The sequence below is a fragment of the Sitophilus oryzae genome, unplaced genomic scaffold, assembly GCF_002938485.1.
Source record: "Sitophilus oryzae breed Bouriz unplaced genomic scaffold, Soryzae_2.0 scaffold_1_pilon_pilon, whole genome shotgun sequence".
Lineage (NCBI taxonomy): Eukaryota > Metazoa > Arthropoda > Insecta > Coleoptera > Curculionidae > Sitophilus > Sitophilus oryzae.
Window position 1 is genome coordinate 492,733 of NW_022146725.1, and position 22,138 is coordinate 514,870.

At 33.8% G+C, this 22,138-nt stretch overlaps 1 protein-coding gene across 1 annotated transcript in view; it reads left to right on the plus strand.

Moving 5' to 3' along the window:
• LOC115883832 (caskin-1-like) overlaps window positions 1–15,721 on the plus strand; it is a 111,437-nt gene extending 95,716 nt beyond the window's left edge. The window contains 3 exon segments of the mRNA XM_030902239.1: window positions 8,324–8,992; window positions 11,375–11,562; window positions 14,955–15,721. Coding sequence (XP_030758099.1) covers window positions 8,324–8,992; window positions 11,375–11,562; window positions 14,955–15,057 — 960 coding nt within the window. The 3' untranslated portion in view covers window positions 15,058–15,721.
• Window positions 15,722–22,138: the final 6,417 nt, after the last annotated feature.

A 22,138-nucleotide genomic window follows, 5' to 3' on the forward strand; every position in this document is an offset into this window, starting at 1 on the left:
ATTAAATGTAACAGTTGTAGAGATGGTTCAGATACACATTTTAAAATTATTATACAGTATACCGGGTGCTTCAAAAAAGTGTGGCGAATATAACATATATTTTTTTAAATGCAACACCCCATTTTTATTTTATTTTTACATTCTGCGTAAAATTTCATAACTTTTTTATAATAATGTTATATACCTAAAGTTAATAGTTTTTGTTATATTTCAATTTGTTTAAACAAATGTTAGATTGCAGTGTGATAAAAAATTGTCATTGATGGCATTGATTCTGAAGTTAGACAACTAACATTTGGTAGGAGAATTTTATAGAGATACAGGAAAAGACCTATGTAAAGATATTTTAGTTAGATGTTACAGGGTGTTCAAAATATATTTATGAATTTCAACTACTTAAAATCAAGAAATTTCAATTTTTTTAAATGGTACACCCTATATATTATTATTTTTTCTGATAGATTTTACAAAACTCTTCAACTTTTATTAAGTATGTTATATACCTATTTTTATTAGTTTGCGATTTATTCCAATTTTTTCTATCTTTACCCATATTTTTAATACAATTGTGCTATAACATCATAGTCGCCATGATAAAAAGTACTAATTATTACAATTTCATGTCTGTTAAGCAAGTTAAGAACAAAATTTGAATTTCAGTTAAATTTGTTGTAATGAGTATAAATGGTAGAGATAATAGTTACAGATTTTCTTGAAATGAACTAGTCAATGTTACTGATATACACGGACAAGCCCAGAAAACCACATTTTTTGGTTCAGTACTATATATCGTCCCATTGCTGCCAAAAGTCACTAACTTACTTTTTATTACTTACGAGAAAAATGCGTCTAAAAATGAATTGCATTGCATAAAGATGTTATAGTTAGTAACTATTCGGTATTAAAATAAAACATAAATAGCCAGAAATCGTAATTAATGACTTTTGCAATCGATTCTCCACTTCAAAACATAGTTAGTGATTGAATTTGGTTGTTCGGAAAAATGTTAGTTAGTGACTTTTGGCAGCAATAGGACGATATTATATAGTATTTTGCTAACTACTATAAGAATAGATATATATTATCTAGAAAACATCTTCAGCGTGTAATGGGACGGTTTCGCAGCAGTAGTAATATTGGCTTTACCAAATGATTTATAAACCAGAATTACTACGAGAAAAAACTTTACTGTATGTCGAAGAAAATTCCTATATCAGCAGTCTTCAGCAATTAGGTAATCCAGTATTACCCTAATCTGTGGCTATTCGCGCTGACGAAAAATCCCAAGTGTCATCTTTCATAATATAGAAATACACCAAGAAATTCACTACTGCGATTTAGTTTATTTGAGTAAAGTTAATTAATTTTAACTAATAGATACTCCAACTTCAGAAACAATGACACCACTGACAATTTTTTACCACACTGCAATTTAACATTTGTTTAAATAAATTGAAATATTACAAAAACTATTAATTTTAAGTATATAACATTATATATAAAACAATTATGGAATTTTACGCAGAATCTAAAAATAAAATAAAAAATAGGTTGTTGCATTTAAAAAAACATAAGTTATAGCCGCCACACTTTTTTGAAGCACCTTGTATACACTATAATAATTTTAAAATGTGTATAACCATCCCTATAACTTTTATATTAAACATTTTTTTGTAAACCTTGAAACAAATGAGATAATGGACTTTACTCTATCGTTGACTCACCCTGTACAGCTGTAGATGTCCGTTTATACTGCTAATGAAGCTGCATATATCACATTGCGTTATGTTTTCCCATTCCTCTTTAAGGACCAAGCGAAGTTCATTTAATGAAGCTAGTGTCGCTTCCCGACTTCTAAACCTCCTGTCAAGTATTTCTCAAATGTGCTCCATATGGTTCAGATCTGTCGAACATGCTGGGCAATTCGTTGTAGTATATAGTTCACAATAATCACCAAAGCCACCTTGTCATATTGAAAAATATCATCAAAAAGAATTGATAATTGAAACAATTGCAAATTGTAGGTGGTAAGTACATTTCGCTCTTAAAAATTAACCAAGGCATTTATTGACATGATCCAAAAAACAAAATGCTCAGGAGGTTCTGACCGAAAAATAATGCTTTAGCGAAATTTGTTAGCGAAATTATTGCTCAGGGTATTTTATAGTTAGGGTAAAAAACAACCTTTCGATTAGCCTTATATAAGCCAAATACTAAAATTTATAAAAAAAACTGAGTTTACAAATTAAAGTTAATATAATTATATAGTTTGCAAAAACCCTACTACCAACTAAAATCATGAAAATAGGACTAAAAATGTGAAAAATATAACATTAAATTTGACGAAAAAAATTTCCTTTGCGTTTTTTGCATCCGAGTGATTGCTGTCTACAGCAGGTCATTTAACTTCGTCGTTTAACTTTATAAATACTAGTTTTATTTCGTTATGTTTGTTACCACAGCTTAATATTTTATATTGTATTATATGGTACTACATACTAAGAATCTTGGGGTACAGCAACGTTTAGCCTAGACATCTAAGCTTTAGAGGATGAATATGTTATGAATCATTTGTGCTATACTATCATAAATATTAATGATTAATATTAATAATATAATAATAAACATTAGTACAAGGAATTGTGAATAAATACAGGGTTGTTCACCACATACGACACGGAGTATTGTAACTAAACGATTAGATTATTACAAATTGTAAGTTTTGGGTTCGTTGAAGGACTATTAGAGCTACAATTTAAAAATATTTTTACAAGATACAGAGTGTCCCAAATAAGTAAAAAATATTATAGTTGTATTTTTTTAAATAGAACACCCTGTATATTATTCTATTTTTAGATTCTACGATTGAAATAAAGGTAAATTTGATTAAGGTTTATCACACTTAAACCTTACCGTTTTTGAAATATTTTCAATTTTATGAAATTGCAGTAAAAATTTAAGGCTTTATTTCTCCAAGGGTATCAAAGTTTTTAATACTAAATATTTACTGAAGATTATTTATTGATCAGATATTGTGTTGCAATAATAAAAATTTTACTACCTTATACAGAGTGTCCAAAAATTTATATTAAATAATTACTAGCTTTAAACGGCAATAACTTGTTTAATTTAAATAGAACACCCTATATATTTTACGCGAATCAGATGCACAATGTAATTGTCTATCAAATTGTATTGTTCCATTTTTTACCCACCTCTTCAAGTTTTCATAGAAAATGCATTTTCTTATAATTTAGACCTCATTTATCGCTATACCCATGGAATATTGACATTTTAGCTTATTTTTAAAGATATAACAAATTTTCAAAGGGTACAGATACTAATATTGTCGATATATCTAGTTCGCTTATTTAATTAAAAAATAAAAAAACTGTTTAAATATTTTTTGTTAAAGAGGACCGATTAATATGATCCCAGTATTCAAACTACATTATTTGACTGTTTACGTTGTAGTAATAATTGCTCCAAATACTAAAAAATTGAATTTTGTGTGTGTATTAGACAGTGTGGTAAAAAGCAACACCTTATAGATTTTACTTCATTTATTAACGAATGTTTATTTATAAAAACACACGTTCATTTTTATGACTTATTATTATATTGATTTCTGAGCCAAATCCACATTCATTTAGAATAATGTTTTAATTAAAACAATTTATAAGTATGTAATTAACTAATTTTTGGTGTTTTTGTTAGGAAATAATGATGGTATATTTAATTGGTATACTCTTTTATAAATATTTAAATAGTTTATTTTGTATGCCAATGGGCTTGCAATATTTACCACCTGTACATTTTGTACATATTATGGTGCTATAAAAAAATCTGAAATGTCAATATTCCATGGGTATAGTGATAAATGAGGCCTAAATTATAAAAAAATGCATTTTCTACGAAAACTTGAAGAGATGGGTAAAAAATGGTATAATAAAATTTGATAGACAATAACATTGTGCATCTGATTTACGTAAAATATATAAGGTGTTCCATTTAAATTAAACAAGTTATTGCCGTTTAAAGCTAGTAATTATTTAATATAAATTTTTGGACACTCTGTATAAGGTAGTAAAATTTTTATTATTGCAACACAATATCTGATCAATAAATAATCTTCAGTAAATATTTAGTATTAAAAACTTTGATACCCTTGGAGAAATAAAGCCTTAAATTTTTACTGCAATTTCATAAAATTGAAAATATTTCAAAAACGGTAAGGTTTAAGTGTGATAAACCTTAATCAAATTTACCTTTATTTCAATCGTAGAATCCAAAAATAGAATAATATAGAGGGTGTTCCATTTAAAAAAATATAACTATAATATTTTTTACTTATTTGGGACACTCTGTATCTTGTAAAAATATTTTTAAATTGTAGCTCTAATTGACCTTCAACGAACCCCGAACTTACAATTTGTGAAAATCTAATCGTTTAGCTACAATACTCCGTGTCGTATGTGGTGAACAACCCTGTATATGCAAAATATAATTGTACCTTATGCTCATATTGAAAATAAAATTCTGTATTTTCAGTCGAATTCAAAATCAAAAGTAGAGTCTTATTCTTGTTTGTCTATTTTGACTTGTCATTAGAAAAGTAACAAATGATAAAAGCAAATAACAGCAATTTACTATAATATACCCAAATTAAATAATTATTGGACGCACATTTCGGTACATAGTTGTTTTTTTCTTACTCAAATGATATCCTAATACAGTTTTTGTAATTTCCTATTGTACCTCACTGTTCCAACCTAAATCGTATTTCAAATAGATGACAAAATAACATTCTTTACTATAATTAGTATTAATTAATATTAATATTACGACAGAGACCACAACCACCAAGCGACCTAAAATATAATGTGCTTTTTAAATAAAATAACCGACAACAACTGTCATTGTCAAGTAGTCTCGGCTTGGAGAGACTATAGATGTTAATAATTGAACAACAGCAAACAATAATGTTAGATATAATATAATGCTATAATGCCACAAAGATACTTTTACATCTTTGATAAAATTATATGAAAAATAGACAGTAAATTTAAATAAAATCAAAACTCCTTCTCTTCGTGATTATTTGTGTAGTGTATGCAATTCTTTGATCAAACAAATTTTACAGGGAACACACACAGTAATATTTTACAAGAGAATATTCTATCTATATACGTTGATAATTTATTAGCCACCATTATACTTACATTTCTTTTTTTTTTATTTTTAGTTCTGTGTGCCAATGGTGCTGTAACACCATATAAATATTTCAGTAACATTTCATTAGTTCATAAGGTTTTTGTTTTACTTTTTTGCTGCTATTTAACTTAAGCAATTTTACTTTTTGAATAAATATTTCTAATATCGTCCCATTGCTGCCAAAAGTCACTAACTTACTTTTTATTACTTCCGAGAAAAATGCATCTAAAGAAGAATTGCATTGCATAAAGATGTTATAGTTAGTAACTATTCGGTATTAAAATAAAACATAAATAGCCAGAAATCGTAGTTAATGACTTTTGCCATCGATTCTCCGATTCAAAACATAGTTAATGATTGAATTTGGTTGTTCGGAAAAATGTTAGTTAGTGACTTTTGACAGCAACAGGACGATATATTAATTATATTGAATATTAAAACATATCATAACTACGACGGCCTGGTATTATATTATTAAAAATATGTCTGGACTTCTAGGCTAAAAATTAATTATTATCTAGATATATTTTTCTAAAATTAAAGAATTTAATAATTTCAAAGAAGAAAATTCTACTTTTTTGCTCACTGAATCCATTTAAACTTGGTACCACTGAAATTGTACATTAAATCCCTTTTTAGTTGGTTTCCCAATTAGAGGGAGATTAAAGGTTATAATTTTGCTTTTAGTATTAATTATTCACAACATATTTGATGAAAATTAGATCCTCTAAGCAAGTTGTTTATTTTATTGCCGTTAAAAGGTCTGTACGTTTATTTATAATTGAAGTTAATCTTAATAATAAATCCAAATTAATTTTGATTAGTGATTTAATAATATACATATATCATTTACTTTTTATATATATTTAGGGCAAAAGTTGCAAATAGAATAGGATTCGCAAATAGTTAATGTCGGTAATATATCTTTGCTTTGTGAATAAACACGTAATTTGCCAAGTACTGTGGCACTATAAATTATTCGAGAATGTAGGTCGCTACTTAAATAAAGACAATAGTAGCGATTCCTATAAAAATACATAAATTACAGTGTCACACATACTCCGCATTAAATCGTACTTTTTATCAATAAGACAGTAAATCTATTTCCTTTTTAGTATATACCGAATTAATTATGGTAAATAAAACAAGTAAAATACAAAATGCCAGTCAGAGCTAACCCTACTATTTTGCTGTATGAGATATGAAATTTTCTTTATAATGTGACACACATTATGATCAAGACATATTTTGTGACTACCCCCTAGAGTTGCTGATATATAGTCTGTATCATTGATAATGATATTACGCTAACCATGTTAAAGGTACTCGTTAACGAAATGTGAAAAAAAGCAGCCTTGAATAAGTTTTTTCATTGGCTAGCCTTTAATAAGAAATGAAGCAACAGAAACAACAAAAAATACTAAATTATACTAAAGCATAATCTCACAAACATCATTCTCTAATAATTCAAGGCATACCCTGCTGGCAAGCGAAACCTTGGGTCGGCGTTTACATGTATATGAGTGAATCGCTATGGCAATTTAGTAAGTCGGAGAGAGCAAAAATAAGAAAGTATATAACAAAATTTAATCTGACGCTAGATTCCATGCGCTTGGGAAAATACTTGCCTGCTGTCTATTCAGTACATCTTATTATGCTAAGCTTGTTGACTGTACTCTTCGTACACACGAAAATCGGCACCCAAGATCAGAAATGCCAGCCCTGGTATAAGGATATTGTGAACTATGAATTGCAATAAATATACTTCCAAAAAAGAGGAGTAGAATAAAACAGCAAAAAGTTATCACAACTTCATTGTACATGATTCACATTTTGTGATAATGGAGAAAAATTGAATCTTGTTTACATCAAAAAATTTTATTTAGTAATAAGTCATATCGAATTTTCAAACATCCAAAAAACTACGATAGTCTGGTTTTTAAAACAGGTTTGGAATTCTATGTTATAACTATTTAAAAAATAACAATTATCAAGAATTACCTTTATAAAATAATCTTTTCTGAATTTCACTTTTTCAAGAAAATTCTACTTTTTTGTTCTGTCTCTTTTAAACTTTAAAGGACTGAAATTGTACATTAAATCCTAAAGGTGTAATCCCATACATGTAAGATTTTTAATGGCTAGGTTTCATTTAGAGACACTAAACAACAATAAATATTTAACCATCCGATTAATAAGTGAAGTCTAGGAAACCCACTCGGTAGATCGATGACAAAAATAATAACCAACTGATATCATGCAGATCGCGATAGGTCAAGAAAAAGGTCACAAAAAACCTGTAGATATATGAATATTTTAGGCTGTCTCGTAGAAATAGGTGCCTGTTATAATAAATCTAAATCAAGTACCGTATAATCGAAAAAAATTCGGCGTCAAAGACGGCTGGAGAATTACAATCGATGATAATTTAGGAGAGGTCAATCTCTAGACATTTGCCAAAAGTTGACATAAAACTAACACAAAAAGTACCACTAGTTATAGAAGGACTAAAATAGGATAGAATGTTTCCAGACACATAAACCTATTTCAAAATAAAATATTTTTCCTGAATTTAAAACTAATCATTTAAAAATCATTTTTACTCAATACATAAATAAATTACGATCTTCTTAAGGCCGACTGGCAGTAAGCGCCATTAAAAAATTAAAAAGAGTCGGGGCCAAGTAATGGTGTATAGGGCTCGACCTCGTCAAAATTATCATCCATTTTCATACCCCAGCCGTCTTTGACACCGTTTATTTTGTGATCATATGGTATAATAATTATTGTGCGCATTCCATCAGAACATGAAATCGCCATTGACGGTATATAACTTCAACTGTAATTTTTCTAACGTCTTAACTTAGTGATTTTATAAAAAAAAATCTACAATTATAATTAAAAAAGAGAACATTAACTTTAAAACCATTTCAATCACATTGATATAGTTGGGTAACATGAAATAAGTCATAAAAACAAAAAAGTACTTGCTATATTTTAAATATTCGATGAAAATGCAATTTGATGCGGATATTGTGTGTCACTGTATAACGATAGAGTAGAATAATTTTACATGAATAATATTCTAACATTTGCCAATCGTTTTCAGATCCGTACCGGCCGGGGCAAATCCCTCGAGTCCCTCGAAGACCCCAACGAAAGGACGCACCACACCTTCTCCGCCGACAACACCCAGACCTTCTACTACCAGCAACCGGTCGGTTGGCGCGTCAGATCCTACGACGACGGCGACTTAACGCCCACCAACGAGACCGCCTTGCTCTACGAGGGCGGCGGTACCCTCCCCCGACCCCGCGGCATCATCCGGCCTAGACCTATCGCGAAAATCACGGCCAAAGCGCGGGAAACCTTCCCCGACTTCGAGAAGCCCCAGTTCAACCCCGAGAAGTACTCGGCCGGGCCGCAGTACAAGCCGGTGCCGAACGCCTACGCGCAGTACGGCAGTCCGATGATGGGGAAGAAGATACCGCCGAATCCGCCCAAGAGGAGGGATAGCGAGTGCGGGTCGGAGGAGACGACAACGGTGGAGATCCACCACGTCCAGACGTCGAGTCCGTTGCCGTTGCCCGCGTATCCTAGTTCGGATAGTTTGAGTATATCGTTGGATAGCGGGGGTGATTTGCCTTTGCCTCCTCCGCCGGCGCCTGGGACGCCGCCTGGGAAACTGAATTCGTCGCAGAGTTGGGGAGCGGAGGAGCAGGAGTTGATCAAGACGCTGGCGTTGCAACATCGGAACGGGTCTGACGCTAGTTTTAAGGTAACTATCTGTTTTATCCAGACCAAAATATACTTAATTTTTTCAATGAACAAATCGCCTCTACCTTCAGTGGTGAAGAAATCTAAGTTAAAATAATAGTAATTTATGCGATATATTTATTTGAGAGAAAGAAAGTTGTTAACTGGAGAATTATCAAAATAGATACGATACGAAGGAGAGTATTCATTATTGAAAATAAGTTTCTAGTCTAGAAAGAACACCGTCCGTAAACACAAAGTGTAAGTCGCGTACAATTAAGTTATGTTGACATTTTATATTCTAAGAATTAATTATACGGTTCACTAACACATAATTTATAGCACTGTATTTTTATATAGCGATTGTTTAAAGAAGGACTAAAACCACTTTTTCGTTTATATGGTTTTCCATCAAAATAGCCAGTAAAAATTATAAACTATTCAGCTAGTCTATATCATAGACAAGTAAACACTTTATCTGTTAAATATATGAGCCGTTCACTGCACAATTATCGATTAACTCCACTTTTGAAAAATCTTAAATTTTAGTGTAAAACATCTTGATATATTCATGACACTTTATATTTATATTTTTTCAAGCATTAGAGAAATGGTAACCTCTGATGTTTGGAAACATTTTATAAATATAAAAACTTCTGAATATACTACTACTAAGTAGTTTTACACTTAAATTTAAGATTATTCCTAAAGTAGTTTAAACCGAATTGTGTATGAATTAGGGAATAATATACTAATACATATAGTTAATACATAAATACATATTCCAAGAAATCAACACAACTTTACTGTATATGATACTCGCTTTCTTTTTACAGACGGAGTTTAACAGACGGACCTTAGTATAAACTTCAGTTGGTCTAGAAACATATTTTCTAAAAGAAAGGCTTTGCATTATGCCACTGACATAGAAAATCAACGAGAAACACAGTGCTGGAATTAATCCAGTAATTTATCTAGGTTTTAATAGATGTCTATAGTAAACAACTAAAATGTTTCCGACATGGTTAGATTTAGACATTTTAAATAGTTTTTCTCTGTATTCTTTTTGTTTTATCTTGACTATTACTGACGATGGGAGGGATATAACCAAGGTTATTAAATTAAACAGGTTTTCTCGTAACTTGACATTAGCCGCCATATTGCGCGTCATCGTGTGGTACTCAGCAGTTTGTTTACAAATAATTTTATATTGTTTTCCGTGTATTAAGTGCATTATAAGGCAGTTTTAGTGGATATACTATATTTTGTTTAGTTTTAGTGTACTTAACGTATTAGGTTTAATAATTGATGGAAAGAGATATTTTTTTAAATTATTTATCACATTTTCCTTAGAAATAGATATCATTCCTACCTGTAACAGTCAATAATGTTCAGTATTGTTTTTGCTGAGTGATGTATTTGTATAATAAATTATTTGGACTGGGTTGGTAACATGATAAAATGATAAAACTATTTTTTTCAAATAAAAGTAGTGCTTAAAAATGTTAATGTCAGCAAAATTAGAGAAAAATAGATAAAGATTTTATAGAACAATTTAACTAGTGTAATTGTTATTATTATTGAACCTTTTGTTAATAGGTATTTTAAATGTCCCGCTAGCTGACGTAATCGCGCCAACTACTGTCATAATCTGTTTAATGTAATAACCTTGGGATATAACCCCTAAACGTTAAACATTTTTGTTGATTTCTGTTTCAATGGCAAAATAGCCATTCTAATTCAGATTATGTAGAGTAAATTAATCATAATATGTGTACGTTGTGAATGGGTACTTAAATAATTACAGTCGTACACCTGCTTATATGCAATTTAAGTATAAAGGTTGATTCTCACTATACCTTCCGTGTCCATTCCATATCCATTCCATATCCGTTCCGTATTTTTTTGTATTGACACTATACGTAAGCTTCCGTTTCGTATCAGTTCCATACTTTTTATTGTACAATTTATATCATTATGAAAGTTTTATTTCAAAAATTTTTATCTTTTGAAAAAGGAAATAGATTTAATTAAGAGGTGAAAGAATAAATAAATATCAGCAAAATGTTAACAGCGCTGGTACAAATGTAAGAACTTGACAACGCTGTTTCCGATACGTTTCAGTCCATCCGCCAAAAAATGTATGGAAGGAAAGGATATGGAACGGAAGGGAAACGGAACGGCTAGTGTGCATTGGTCCTATTAATTTACATGTTATAATATTTTATGTAAACGGAAGGGAAATAGATAAAGATTTATTAGGAAGGTAGCTGATATGGAAGGTATAGTGAGAATGAACCTTAACTAGCACGGTAGCGCAATAGTTTACTTCTAATTTTTAGTGTTTTTTTTATTTATTCTTTTATACTTATCAAATTGAGCTAAATGTTATTTTCGGTTTCAGTCGAGTTCGAGTACAGAATCCGATTCTCTACCTTTTGCTAACGAGAACGCCGGTACGATCCGCACCAGAGCGGGTACGGCCGGCCGCCAAGCAGAGTTCTCATCGCCGAAGCCCAGACCCGGACTTCCACCGCATCCGTCCCCGACGCCCAACACGAGCAGAACGCCAAACACCAGTTCACGCAACAGGTAAATAGGTTAAATAGTGTAATTTACCCTCAGATTAAATATAGAAAAGCAATAACATTCTCGGAATAAAACGCCAGCAAAAGACACAATAGTATGTTTAGCGGAGTGCACTAGTCTATTGGTCATAGCACTAAACGAGTCAACGTCCATACTCGAAATGCAGCTATCTAGAGTGGTCGCATTTAAAAAAAAACAGGAGCGTCAATATTTTGGCGGTGCAGTGCCTCTCAAAATATTTCGAAATATTTTACAGCATCAAAATAAAAATATCTAAGTTTTTACAAGGTTTTTGTCAGATTGAAGGACCCACCAAAACTATACATACATACTGCCATTACTCGCTGACGAATATTCGACACGCATCAGAATATGGTCACTCAAAGAAACTTTCATGAGCTTTTCTGTGACTGAAAAGCCCGATACGTGATGTTATCTGCCTACCGCACTCTGGACATTCAAAAATCTTATTGCTTGGATGCCTCTTTACTTTTTGGTTGTCGCTGTTAACTGAGTTTACAATTCTTCTCCATTGAATTCTATTGTGAGCTGCTTTTTCCCACTCATTCTGCATGTTAATCCCCTTAAGTTTTTGTGGAAAATGTCCTTGTATCTTTTCAGTTGTCCACCCGGCCTCCTCTTAGCATTCACAAGCTCACCGTAAAGCAGATATTTTGGTATGCGGTTTCTTGCATTCTGCATACGTGACCAGCCCATCTTAAGCGGGATTCAGAACCATGAATCCAATACTCTCGCAGTTAGCTTTTTCGAGGACCGATACGTTTGAGACATGATGAAACCACCGGATTCTTAAGAGTTGTGTGAAGTGTCTCTGTTGCAACTTGTTTAATGCGTTCATGTGTCGGCGGTACGACACCCAAGTTTCACTCCCATATAACATGGTGGGGATTATAATTGCTCGGTACACTGCAAGTTTCGTTCTTGTGCTCAAGTCATGATTGTAGAAAACCCTGTCTTTTAGTTTCCAGAATGCTCTTGAGGCTAATTGCTACTAATCCTGTGCTGAATTTCAGAGTCGCTATCAAAAGTAGCTAGTTCAAAACTATCCTGTTAAAAGGGCATCCTGTTAAAGGGTAAATCTCAAAACAGAACAAACAAAGACTTGTTCACTCACTAGGTGATTAACGTAGAATGATCGCTTGCTCTTCCTCGCACTTGCTCGCATTTTTGGTACATACGTACCTTCAACTATAATTTTTCATCCTACACTGAGATGCAAAAACGGAAAAATTTTTGGTCAAGTTTAAAATGTTATATATTTTTTTTTATTTTAGTCTTATTTCCTTGATATTTTTAGCAAACTGTATATAAATATATCAATTTTAATTCGTAAACTCAGTTTATTATAAACTTATTATACAGCATTAATCGAAGAGTTGTTTTTTACCCTATATTTCAAACACCTTGTACAATGATTTCGTGTACAAATTTTTCTAAAACATTATTTTTCGGTCACAACCGTGTCTCCTGAATGTTTTCTTTTTTGACTCATGTCAACACATGCCTTAGTTAATTTTTAAGAGCAAAATGAATTTGCCACAAACATTTGGCATTTTTTTTAATTATCGTTATTTTTTTATATTATTCTTTTTTTTCTATTTTTGGCCACTTGTCTATTACGACATTCAGCCAGCTTATTCTTAATTTTTAATTAGCGTTTAAAATCAGACAAATACAGACTCACACACACATTTAACATGCATGTCCGGGGCCGGATTCGAACCGGCGACCTTGCGTCTACTAGAAAGCGGCGCAATCATTTCGACCACAAGGCCGACTATATTATTCTTCATAATGACGAGGTGGCTTTGGTAGAAGAATGAGAAAACATAACACAATATATTTGCAGCCTCATTAACAATATGAACCGACGTCTACAGATTAGCAGTTATAGCAGCCGGGGAGGCAATACAAAGTATTAGAGTATTTTTACAAGTTTTTTGTTTGTTTGTATACTTATTTATTAGTTATTTTTGTTAATAGCCTTAGTTCTGTTTTCTGTTAGTGTTAATAATACCCATTAAAACCAAGCCTGTATCGTTAGGTTAGGTTAGGTTTCTGGGGTTTGGGATCATGTTTTATCCCTCACTCGGAGGCCTTGGGCCCATTGCGGTACCCCTGTATTGTTGTACCAAATCTTCCTCTCATTCTTTCTTTGCGGTTAAAGCACTTCCAGCTCTTTGCAAAGTTCCCGATGTCGCTGATGTTGGCTTCTGCTGCTTCCTCTAGTCCCTCCAAAAAACCTTGCCCGAAAGTTTTAAAGCGTCGGAATTCCAGTGCCGGACAGTGGCACAGCAGGTGCTCTAAGCTCTATTCTTCTTATCCTTTCCGCATTCTCTGCAGTAGTCGTCGTCGGAAACTTTCCATCTCACGAGGTTTACCCCCGTGGGACAGTTTCCAGTGACGACACCTACTATTATGTGTACTAGGTCCTTTTTGTGCTCTAGTAGTTGTTTTGTCTTTTTGCTATCTATCACTGGCCAGGCCATAGTCTTCGAGCTGTAGCGCAGCCCTCACGGTGTTGCCACGTCTTTGGTGCTTGGCTTTGATGGCAGTTCCTATAGCTTCCTTCAGTGTGTTGATCGTCGCAAGTGGTGAGTCATCTGCCATGGCATCTCCCCTGGCCTCGTCTTTGGCGAGTCTGTTTGCTTCCTGATTGCCCACCACATTGCTGTAGCCTGGCACCCAACACAGCTCACTGGTGATGCTTCCTAAAGCGGTCAAGCTGTCAGAATATATCACTATATTCCCTATTGGTCTATCAGCAATTTTCTCTCGTGTGCAACTAGCCGCTTCCTTTATGGCGTAAACCTCTGCTTGTAGAACATTACAGCCATCCGATAGCCTTAAAGATCGTCGGATGTTCAGTTCCTCTAAGCCTGTATCGTTACTTTTTAACGTTTTTTAAATTTAATATAGAGTTCTAATCAGTGTCGATATGACATTACGACAATAGTTACCAAAACCCACCTCGAGATATTAAAAAATAACATTATAAAGTAATAATAATTGAACAAATTGCACATTGTTGATGGCAAGTTCATTTCGCTCTTAAAAATTTACCAAGGCAACATTGTTGACATGAATCAAAAAACAAAATGCTCAGTAGACATGGTTCTGATCGAAAAATAATGTTTTAGTCATTAATCCTGTATAATAAACCAAATACTAAAGTTTATAAAAACTGGGTTTATGAATTAAAGTTGATAAATTTATATACAGTTTACTAAAAATTCATGAAAATAGGGTTAAAAGTAAAAAAATAACACTTTAAACTTGACGAAAAAATGTTACGTTGCGTTTTCTCTGCACCTGACTGTTCTATAAAATCCAGGAATTCAATTTCAAAAATTTGAAACTAAAATTTGTTTTAGGGCCGAACAGCCAGTGGACGTACTAAATGATATCGGAAACATGTTGGCCAACCTGACAGACGAACTGGACGCCATGCTGGAAGAAGAAAAGAGACAGCAATAGAAGACTGAGCGCGCTATAGCCAAGAAGAGATAGAATACAAGGTGCGCAATGGCAGATTTCCTACACTAGGGAGACATCCAACTCGGACACTGATTAGGATTTATTTATGCTAGACGCTATTTCCAATACGGTCACTGTCCAAGAGGGACGCACCGATATATTTTTGTACAGGTGTAAATTTGTAAAGAATCGTTTACATTTACATCGGAAACGAGGCAGAAATTAGAGATCTCCCGCGACAGCGCAAGTGTATTCACGTCCATCGTTCACGTCTTTGTCGGACGTTTTTTTGTACATACCCACGAATCTTCCTTAAACAGTGTAAGGAACTTTATACAGATATACTGTTTAGTATACGGGCGTGAAAAACAGACATTTAGAAATGAAATAGTTGGTGTTTTTATTACCTTTACACCGAAAGAAATTGTAATGTTATTTTAATGGTAGCGGTAAGTCTCAATTGTTTTAAGTTTTTTTTCTAACGAGTCATTCTCAGAAGACTGGTAGAGATCTACGTAGAGTGGTGTTTTTGAGCCCGTCGTTTTTGTGCCATAACTAAGTAGCGTTTGTGTCACGGAGAGGTCTCAAACACATCACTCCTATAATCGTTTTTGATTTTATGATGGTTTCTAGACGTTTTTTGGTTATGTCCCAAAACAAAAAAGAAAATTCGTATTTTCTCCCTCGATTTTAGAGATGTGCTACTTAATATTTTTATATTTGCAATTATTTTATTGTATACTATTTTCCTATTTACTATAATTATAGCTGTTATATCCAGGATGTCATGGAACGATCGATATAAGTTTATTATTTCTAATTATATTGGTTAACTGTTACACTATAGATTAAAATAATAAAGTAAATTGGCATTAATTGGTTGTTTTTAATTTCTCATCTACCTTGTATTTCATTGAGCTTTAGCAGATCCTATACTGAAGCCTGGGGGGGAGGCTTTTGGCCATTCGTTTCCGTGCAAATTATTCGCAACTTTTCGATCAACACTAAAATCCAATTTTTAAGTGTTCGCATTTTTGCGTATTAGCAAATTTCCCTGCGTTGTCTTGCGAGCGGATCGATAGCATCGTTAGGATATTTTTTAAGTGCGCATATTAGATTTGATAGTTCCAAGTTTGTAGTTGGGTTTAGGTGTAACAATAATAGTAATGGATGACTTAATGATCGTTTTGGCCATTCGAAACCTAGAAAATGCAGAACTGCAATACAGCCGTAATGTTTTGCGCAATCCGGGGAAATGCGTTCATAAAACTGAGCGAAAGGCAGTTTATTAAAATATTTCGGTTATCCAAAAGACTTGTGCCGTTTTTTAATTCAGTTACTTGAGCCATACATGCGACCACAAAGAAGAGAGACTGATTTGGATGTGCAAAGCCGGGTAACATTTGTTACCAGCCGGATGTTGCTTTAAATAAATACATCGATATGTGCCAAGCCTCGGTTTCTTCTTCAATTGATGAATTTATCAACGCTCTAAACCATCCAGAGATATTTGATCAATGGGTTGAATTTCCAAATAATTTTGAAAAACTCAACAGAATTAGAGAACAGTATGGTTTTGCAATACGGGTAGTTATTGCATAATTACGTATTATCATTGTAGATTTTTCCGAATACATAGGTTCCCGGGAGTGATAGGATGTGCTTTTTGCTTTTCTGTAACATTAATTCCACGTTTTATTTTTTTAATATTAACCCACTTGACGAACAATAAGCCTCGATTATCGAAAAACTCGTAAAGTTGCGCGTTCGCATGTAAACGATCAATTCTAAAAATTGCCCCCTGGCTGACACGGTCAAAGTGTACTTGGACCAAGTCACTCTAGGGAAACATCCAACTCGGACACTGATTAGGATTTATTTATGCTAGACGCTATATGGTCAGCGTCCAAGAGGGACGCACCAATATATTTTTGTACAGGTGTAAATTTGTAAAGAATCGTTTACATTTACATCGGAAACGAGGCAGAAATTAGAGATCTCCCCGCAAGTGTATTCACGTCCATCGTTCACGTCTTTGTCGGACGTTTTTTTGTACATACCCACGAATCTTCCTTAAAAACTGTAAGGAACTTTATACAGATATACTTTTTAGTATACGGGCGTGAAAAACAGATATTTAGAAATGAAATGCTTGGTGTTTTTATTACCTTTACACCGAAAAAAATTGTAATAATGTTATTTTAATGGTAGCGGTAAGTCTCAATTGTTTTAAGTTTTTTTCTAACAAGTCATTCTCAGAAGACTGGTAGAGATCTACGTAGAGTGGTGTTTTTGAGCCCGTCGTTTTTGTGCTACAACTAAGTAGCATTTGTGTCACGGAGAGGTCTCAAACATATCACCCCTATAATCGTTTTTGATTTTATGATGGTTTCTAGACGTTTTTTGGTTATGTCCCGAAACAAAAAATGAAAATTCGTATTTTCTCCCTCGATTTTAGAGATATGCTACTTAATATTTTATATTTGCAATTATTTTATTGTATACTATTTTCCTATTTACTATAATTATAGCTGTTATATCCAGGATGTCATTTATTATTTCTAATTATATTGGTTAACTGTTACACTATAGATTAAAATAATAAAGTAAATTGGCATTAATTGATGTTTAATTTCTCATCTCCTACTTTGTATTTCATTTAGCTATAACAGATCTTATATTAAAGGCTGGTTGTTGACATGGTCAAAGTGTACTTGCACCAAGTCAACTGGATGCTGCCATATAAATATACTATTTATCTAGATGTAGCGCGCGTTTCACTTTTACGTTGTATGTATGGTCTCAATTGTTTTATGAAAGTGGTGCATCTAAGGAATTTGGAAGCCAGCCTACTTATTTTAGTGCAACTTTGACGTTAAAAAGCCTTCCAACTCAACTTAGATAACAGTCAATACCATATACCATACAAGCAGCGTATAATACGAGTGTGTAGCATTATTATAAGTACAGTTATACATATAGCGGCATCCAAGTGGCTAGCGTAATAAAGAATAGTTACTATGTTCCACTAGTCCCTTATTTCATTATTTTCAATTGTTAGCTAAACTAAAGACGTTTATTTTTACGGTTTATTTTAAAGTTGGATTGTTATTTGGTTTATTTTTTCGAATGATTTACGTCAGTTCCGCATGCGCAGAAACGATACTCGGTCGAGTATTTTGCGTGCAATCTAAAAAATGCCCCAGAAACCAAGGCAATCAAAACATACATACGGCGTATTTTGATTGTTATTACAGACAGCTGCAAAAAAAAAATAAAAAAATAAAACAGCTGTAAAAATATAAAAAAGTTTCTATATTTGTGGGACACGAACCTCGGACCCCTTGATCCCGAAGCGGCCGCCTCACCCCCGGAACCACGGGCTGCTTTCGTAACCAGGCTATTGCTAAGCATTATTTAGTTCTGCCGTTCCACGGAAGATAAATACGCATGCGGAACTGCGGGTTGTAAAGTTGCACGGTCCGGCTAGAATGTAGAATGTTTAGGAGGGGAGTTAGTCACCGCGACTTTACAGATCTATGTGTTTTCCCCTTTCTTGAGTTATAACGAGTTGTAACTCATCCTACAGTCTCAAGGCTTTAACAAAAGCCAGTATCTGAGACGGCTCCACAGAGGCCAGCTCTCAATCCTTGACATCAGCCGTACCAAAGTTCATGGCACGAATGGTCGTCGTCTCGGCGCACTCAGTGATGAGGTGTTCTGGTGTTTCCCCAAATTCCCCACAGAATCTGCATTCGCCGGTGTTTCTCAGCTTCAGCCTACTGAGGTGTTCGTTGAGGAAACAGTGTCCTGTTAGAAACCCCGTGACAATCCGAAGATTGTTTTTACTTAAATCAAGGAAAACCTTTGATTTTTCTCGGTCGTAGGTTCTGAGGAACTTTTTCGAGTGTCTTAGACCGTTGGAGGATACCCATTCTAAGTTGCGGTTGGAGTCTCCCAGATTCTTCAGACGGTCCGGCTAGACGCAAATCGTTCTAACAAAATAAACCAAATGCAATAAATGCAAAATAAACCAAATTCAACTTTGAAATAAACCGTAAAAATAATAGAGTGAAGGCTCGTATATACCCAGGGTCGGATACAGAAATTTATTTTAGGGGGGGCCAAATAAAAAATAATGCAAAATATGCCTTTTAGGGCGCCATTTTTAACCCAAATGCCTAATATTTAACCCAATTGAGAGACTTTAGGGGGGGGGCCCATGGGCCCCCCTCTGTATTCGCCACTGTATATACCCCCATCCCCCCACCGTGGGAATTTGTGAGCTAAATATTTTTTGCTTGGTATTGCCATGTAGTTTAAGGTTTTAGCTGTTTGCCTAATGCCAATTACAGCATAGCCCGGAAAAACGTAGAGAACTGAGGAAAAATAAAAAAAAATAACCTTTAAACCTTTTTTTAATAAACTAATTTTTTAATCAAGACAAAAAAACAAAAATTCAGTAAATAGTCAGCGTTTATATAATTGATGGCATGGCCCACTTTCAAGATCTTAATAACATTCCGGAAACCTTTGGTGAGCTTGCCGAGATAATATTAAGTTGCTTTCCAAAATAACATAAGGATATATTTTGACAGATACTTACTTAGATATACCTATTAAAAACATTGAAAGCCTAAGAAGAGGTTGTGGGGAAACATTCCTAATAAAAGGGTCCAAGACCAAAATACCTCGCGATTGGAAAAAAAATTTCAGTAACGGCAAAAACAAAGAACAACTGGTCAACCTTTTATATAATGAATGGAAACAAGACAAATATGCCCACTATTTTCATGGTAAAAACGTTTAGTTATCACACAATGATCAGTGCACGTTGTTTACTAGCGAAGACGGTTTAACTGTAAATTGTACTGTACAAGAAGAGCTATGTTCTTCGCAAGAGGAAACGGATACTAAAATTATTTTACATTGCTTCCATGCTTCTCAGTCTTTTCAAGATAAATTGCCTATCAGAATTAGGTCACCAGACACACACACACACAGATTTTATGTTGCTGTTAAGGTACGCCAACGAAATTGAAAATGTTTTACTGTTTGATACAGGGCAGGGGTTGTGTGCAAACAAACGAAGGGTCATTAATGTCACCAGTATTTCTGGGGATTTAGGTGCAGCAAAGAGTCATGCTATGTTGAATATGCATGCATTATCAGGATGTGACACCACCAGTTCTGTTGTTCAGCGTGGAAAGTTGTCGGTAAAATATAAATTAAAGCTTCTCTTGAAAACCACATCCGTCTTGTAAACTACCAGTGCTACATATGGAATAATGCCCATGTCGCTAAGCCCATAACACTAAGTCCAGTGGGACATGGCTGGAAATTGGAAAATGGACAACTGAAGATTGATTGGATCAAAGGGGATCTGTTGTCACCCGAACTAACTGATGTTTTGAAAAGCTATCATCCAGATGAGTTTGAAGATGGAGATGAACCAGGCCTCTTTAACTTTACTGATATACTACATGAGGATGATGAAGATTAAAAAGAAAGCTATTGACAAAACAGCTATTGATTACAGATGGAACTTTGGAATTTTCTGATTCGTTTATTTTCATATGCATGCATCTATAATTTAAAATTCTGTGTTTTTTTCATGTATAAATAAATAAAATTAAGAATTTGGAACCTGATGATTTACTTTTTTAGCTATTTCCCCTATAAACACACCATCACAAACTAAGTGAAAAATTTTACCGTTTTTCTGCGGTTTTCCGGACTATGCTGTAATTGATATGAGGCTAAAAACCTCTTAACTAAAACCTCTTAAATTATATGGCAAAACAAATAAAAAATTCCCACACACAAATTCCCACGAGGAGGGGAGGGTTTTATATTTGTAACCCATGGTCTATAAACGTCTTTAGTTTAGCAACAATTGAAAATCATGAAATTAAGGGACAACAAACGGCAACATTGGGTGCTGCCTGAGTAGACTAGTGGGACGTAGATCGCTATTCATCCAAGAATACTTGATGAATTTCTTTTCTTGCAGTGCAGTGGCGAAATACCCATAAAGGATTTTTTGAGAAATGAATCCGCCACATAGGTATAGACATTTTTACAAGTATACTTGGTCCAAGACACTTGGACCGTGTCGACTCGCTTTAAAAGCGGTATTTATTACGGGCAAGTAAAATATCGCAAATATATGTTGAGGAGCACTTCTACCAAATAGGCATAAAAATAGTATCTCTGCCCCTCCTCAGCAAAATCACAACCGGCGGGGAAACTGGGTTGCGACGGGCAGCTTGCAGTGTCAGTAAACAGGTTGGGAGTGCTCCAGCAAGTTAAATTCAATTTGTCTTGTTGAAAGTTTTTTGGTGCGAAGTGAGCTTCGAGAGGCGTGTCAACGATATTAAAATGGAGTATGTGGCAAAAAGATAATATCACTTTGATACCCTTATTTGAAAGTGATTTTGGCCAGGTAAAATGAAAATTTACAGCCTGATGATAGAGCGAAAAAGCAAAAAGCAATCAAATTTATAGCTCAACATTGTTCGAGGCTGACAAATTCAACACAACTGAGGCTGAGATTCAGCGGAAGCTACATAATATTCGTACCCAAGCAAACCAGGAGTGGAATAAAATTATAAAAAGAAAAAGTAAAATCGACTTCTGACATTCGCAGAAAATTGTTTAAACGCTTTGAGTCTTCATTTCTTATTTTTTTTAATAACATCGCGTAAGCTCCAAGACTAAGCCTTCTGGCAATCCATTCTTTAACCCATATTCTTTTTCTAGATTTTCTTGACTGTTTGCGTAAAATTGCAACAAGAAGAGCAGTGGCTGCAGCTCTCTTTTTACGGCACGACATTTTTTTCTACTAAAAATATACTTGTGCAATATACACCATACCGTGTATACGTGCATGCAATTTCTTGCTCAAAGCATATGCCCAGAAAGTACTTGTTGCAAGAAATTGCTTAAAGCGTAGTTTACACGGAATAGAAAATTGCGATAGAACTTGCTAGAGTAACTTGCGATAGTGTCTACATTTAAGCAAATTTTAAAGCAAGTACTATCTAGGCATATGCTTTGAGCAAGAAATTGCATGCACGTA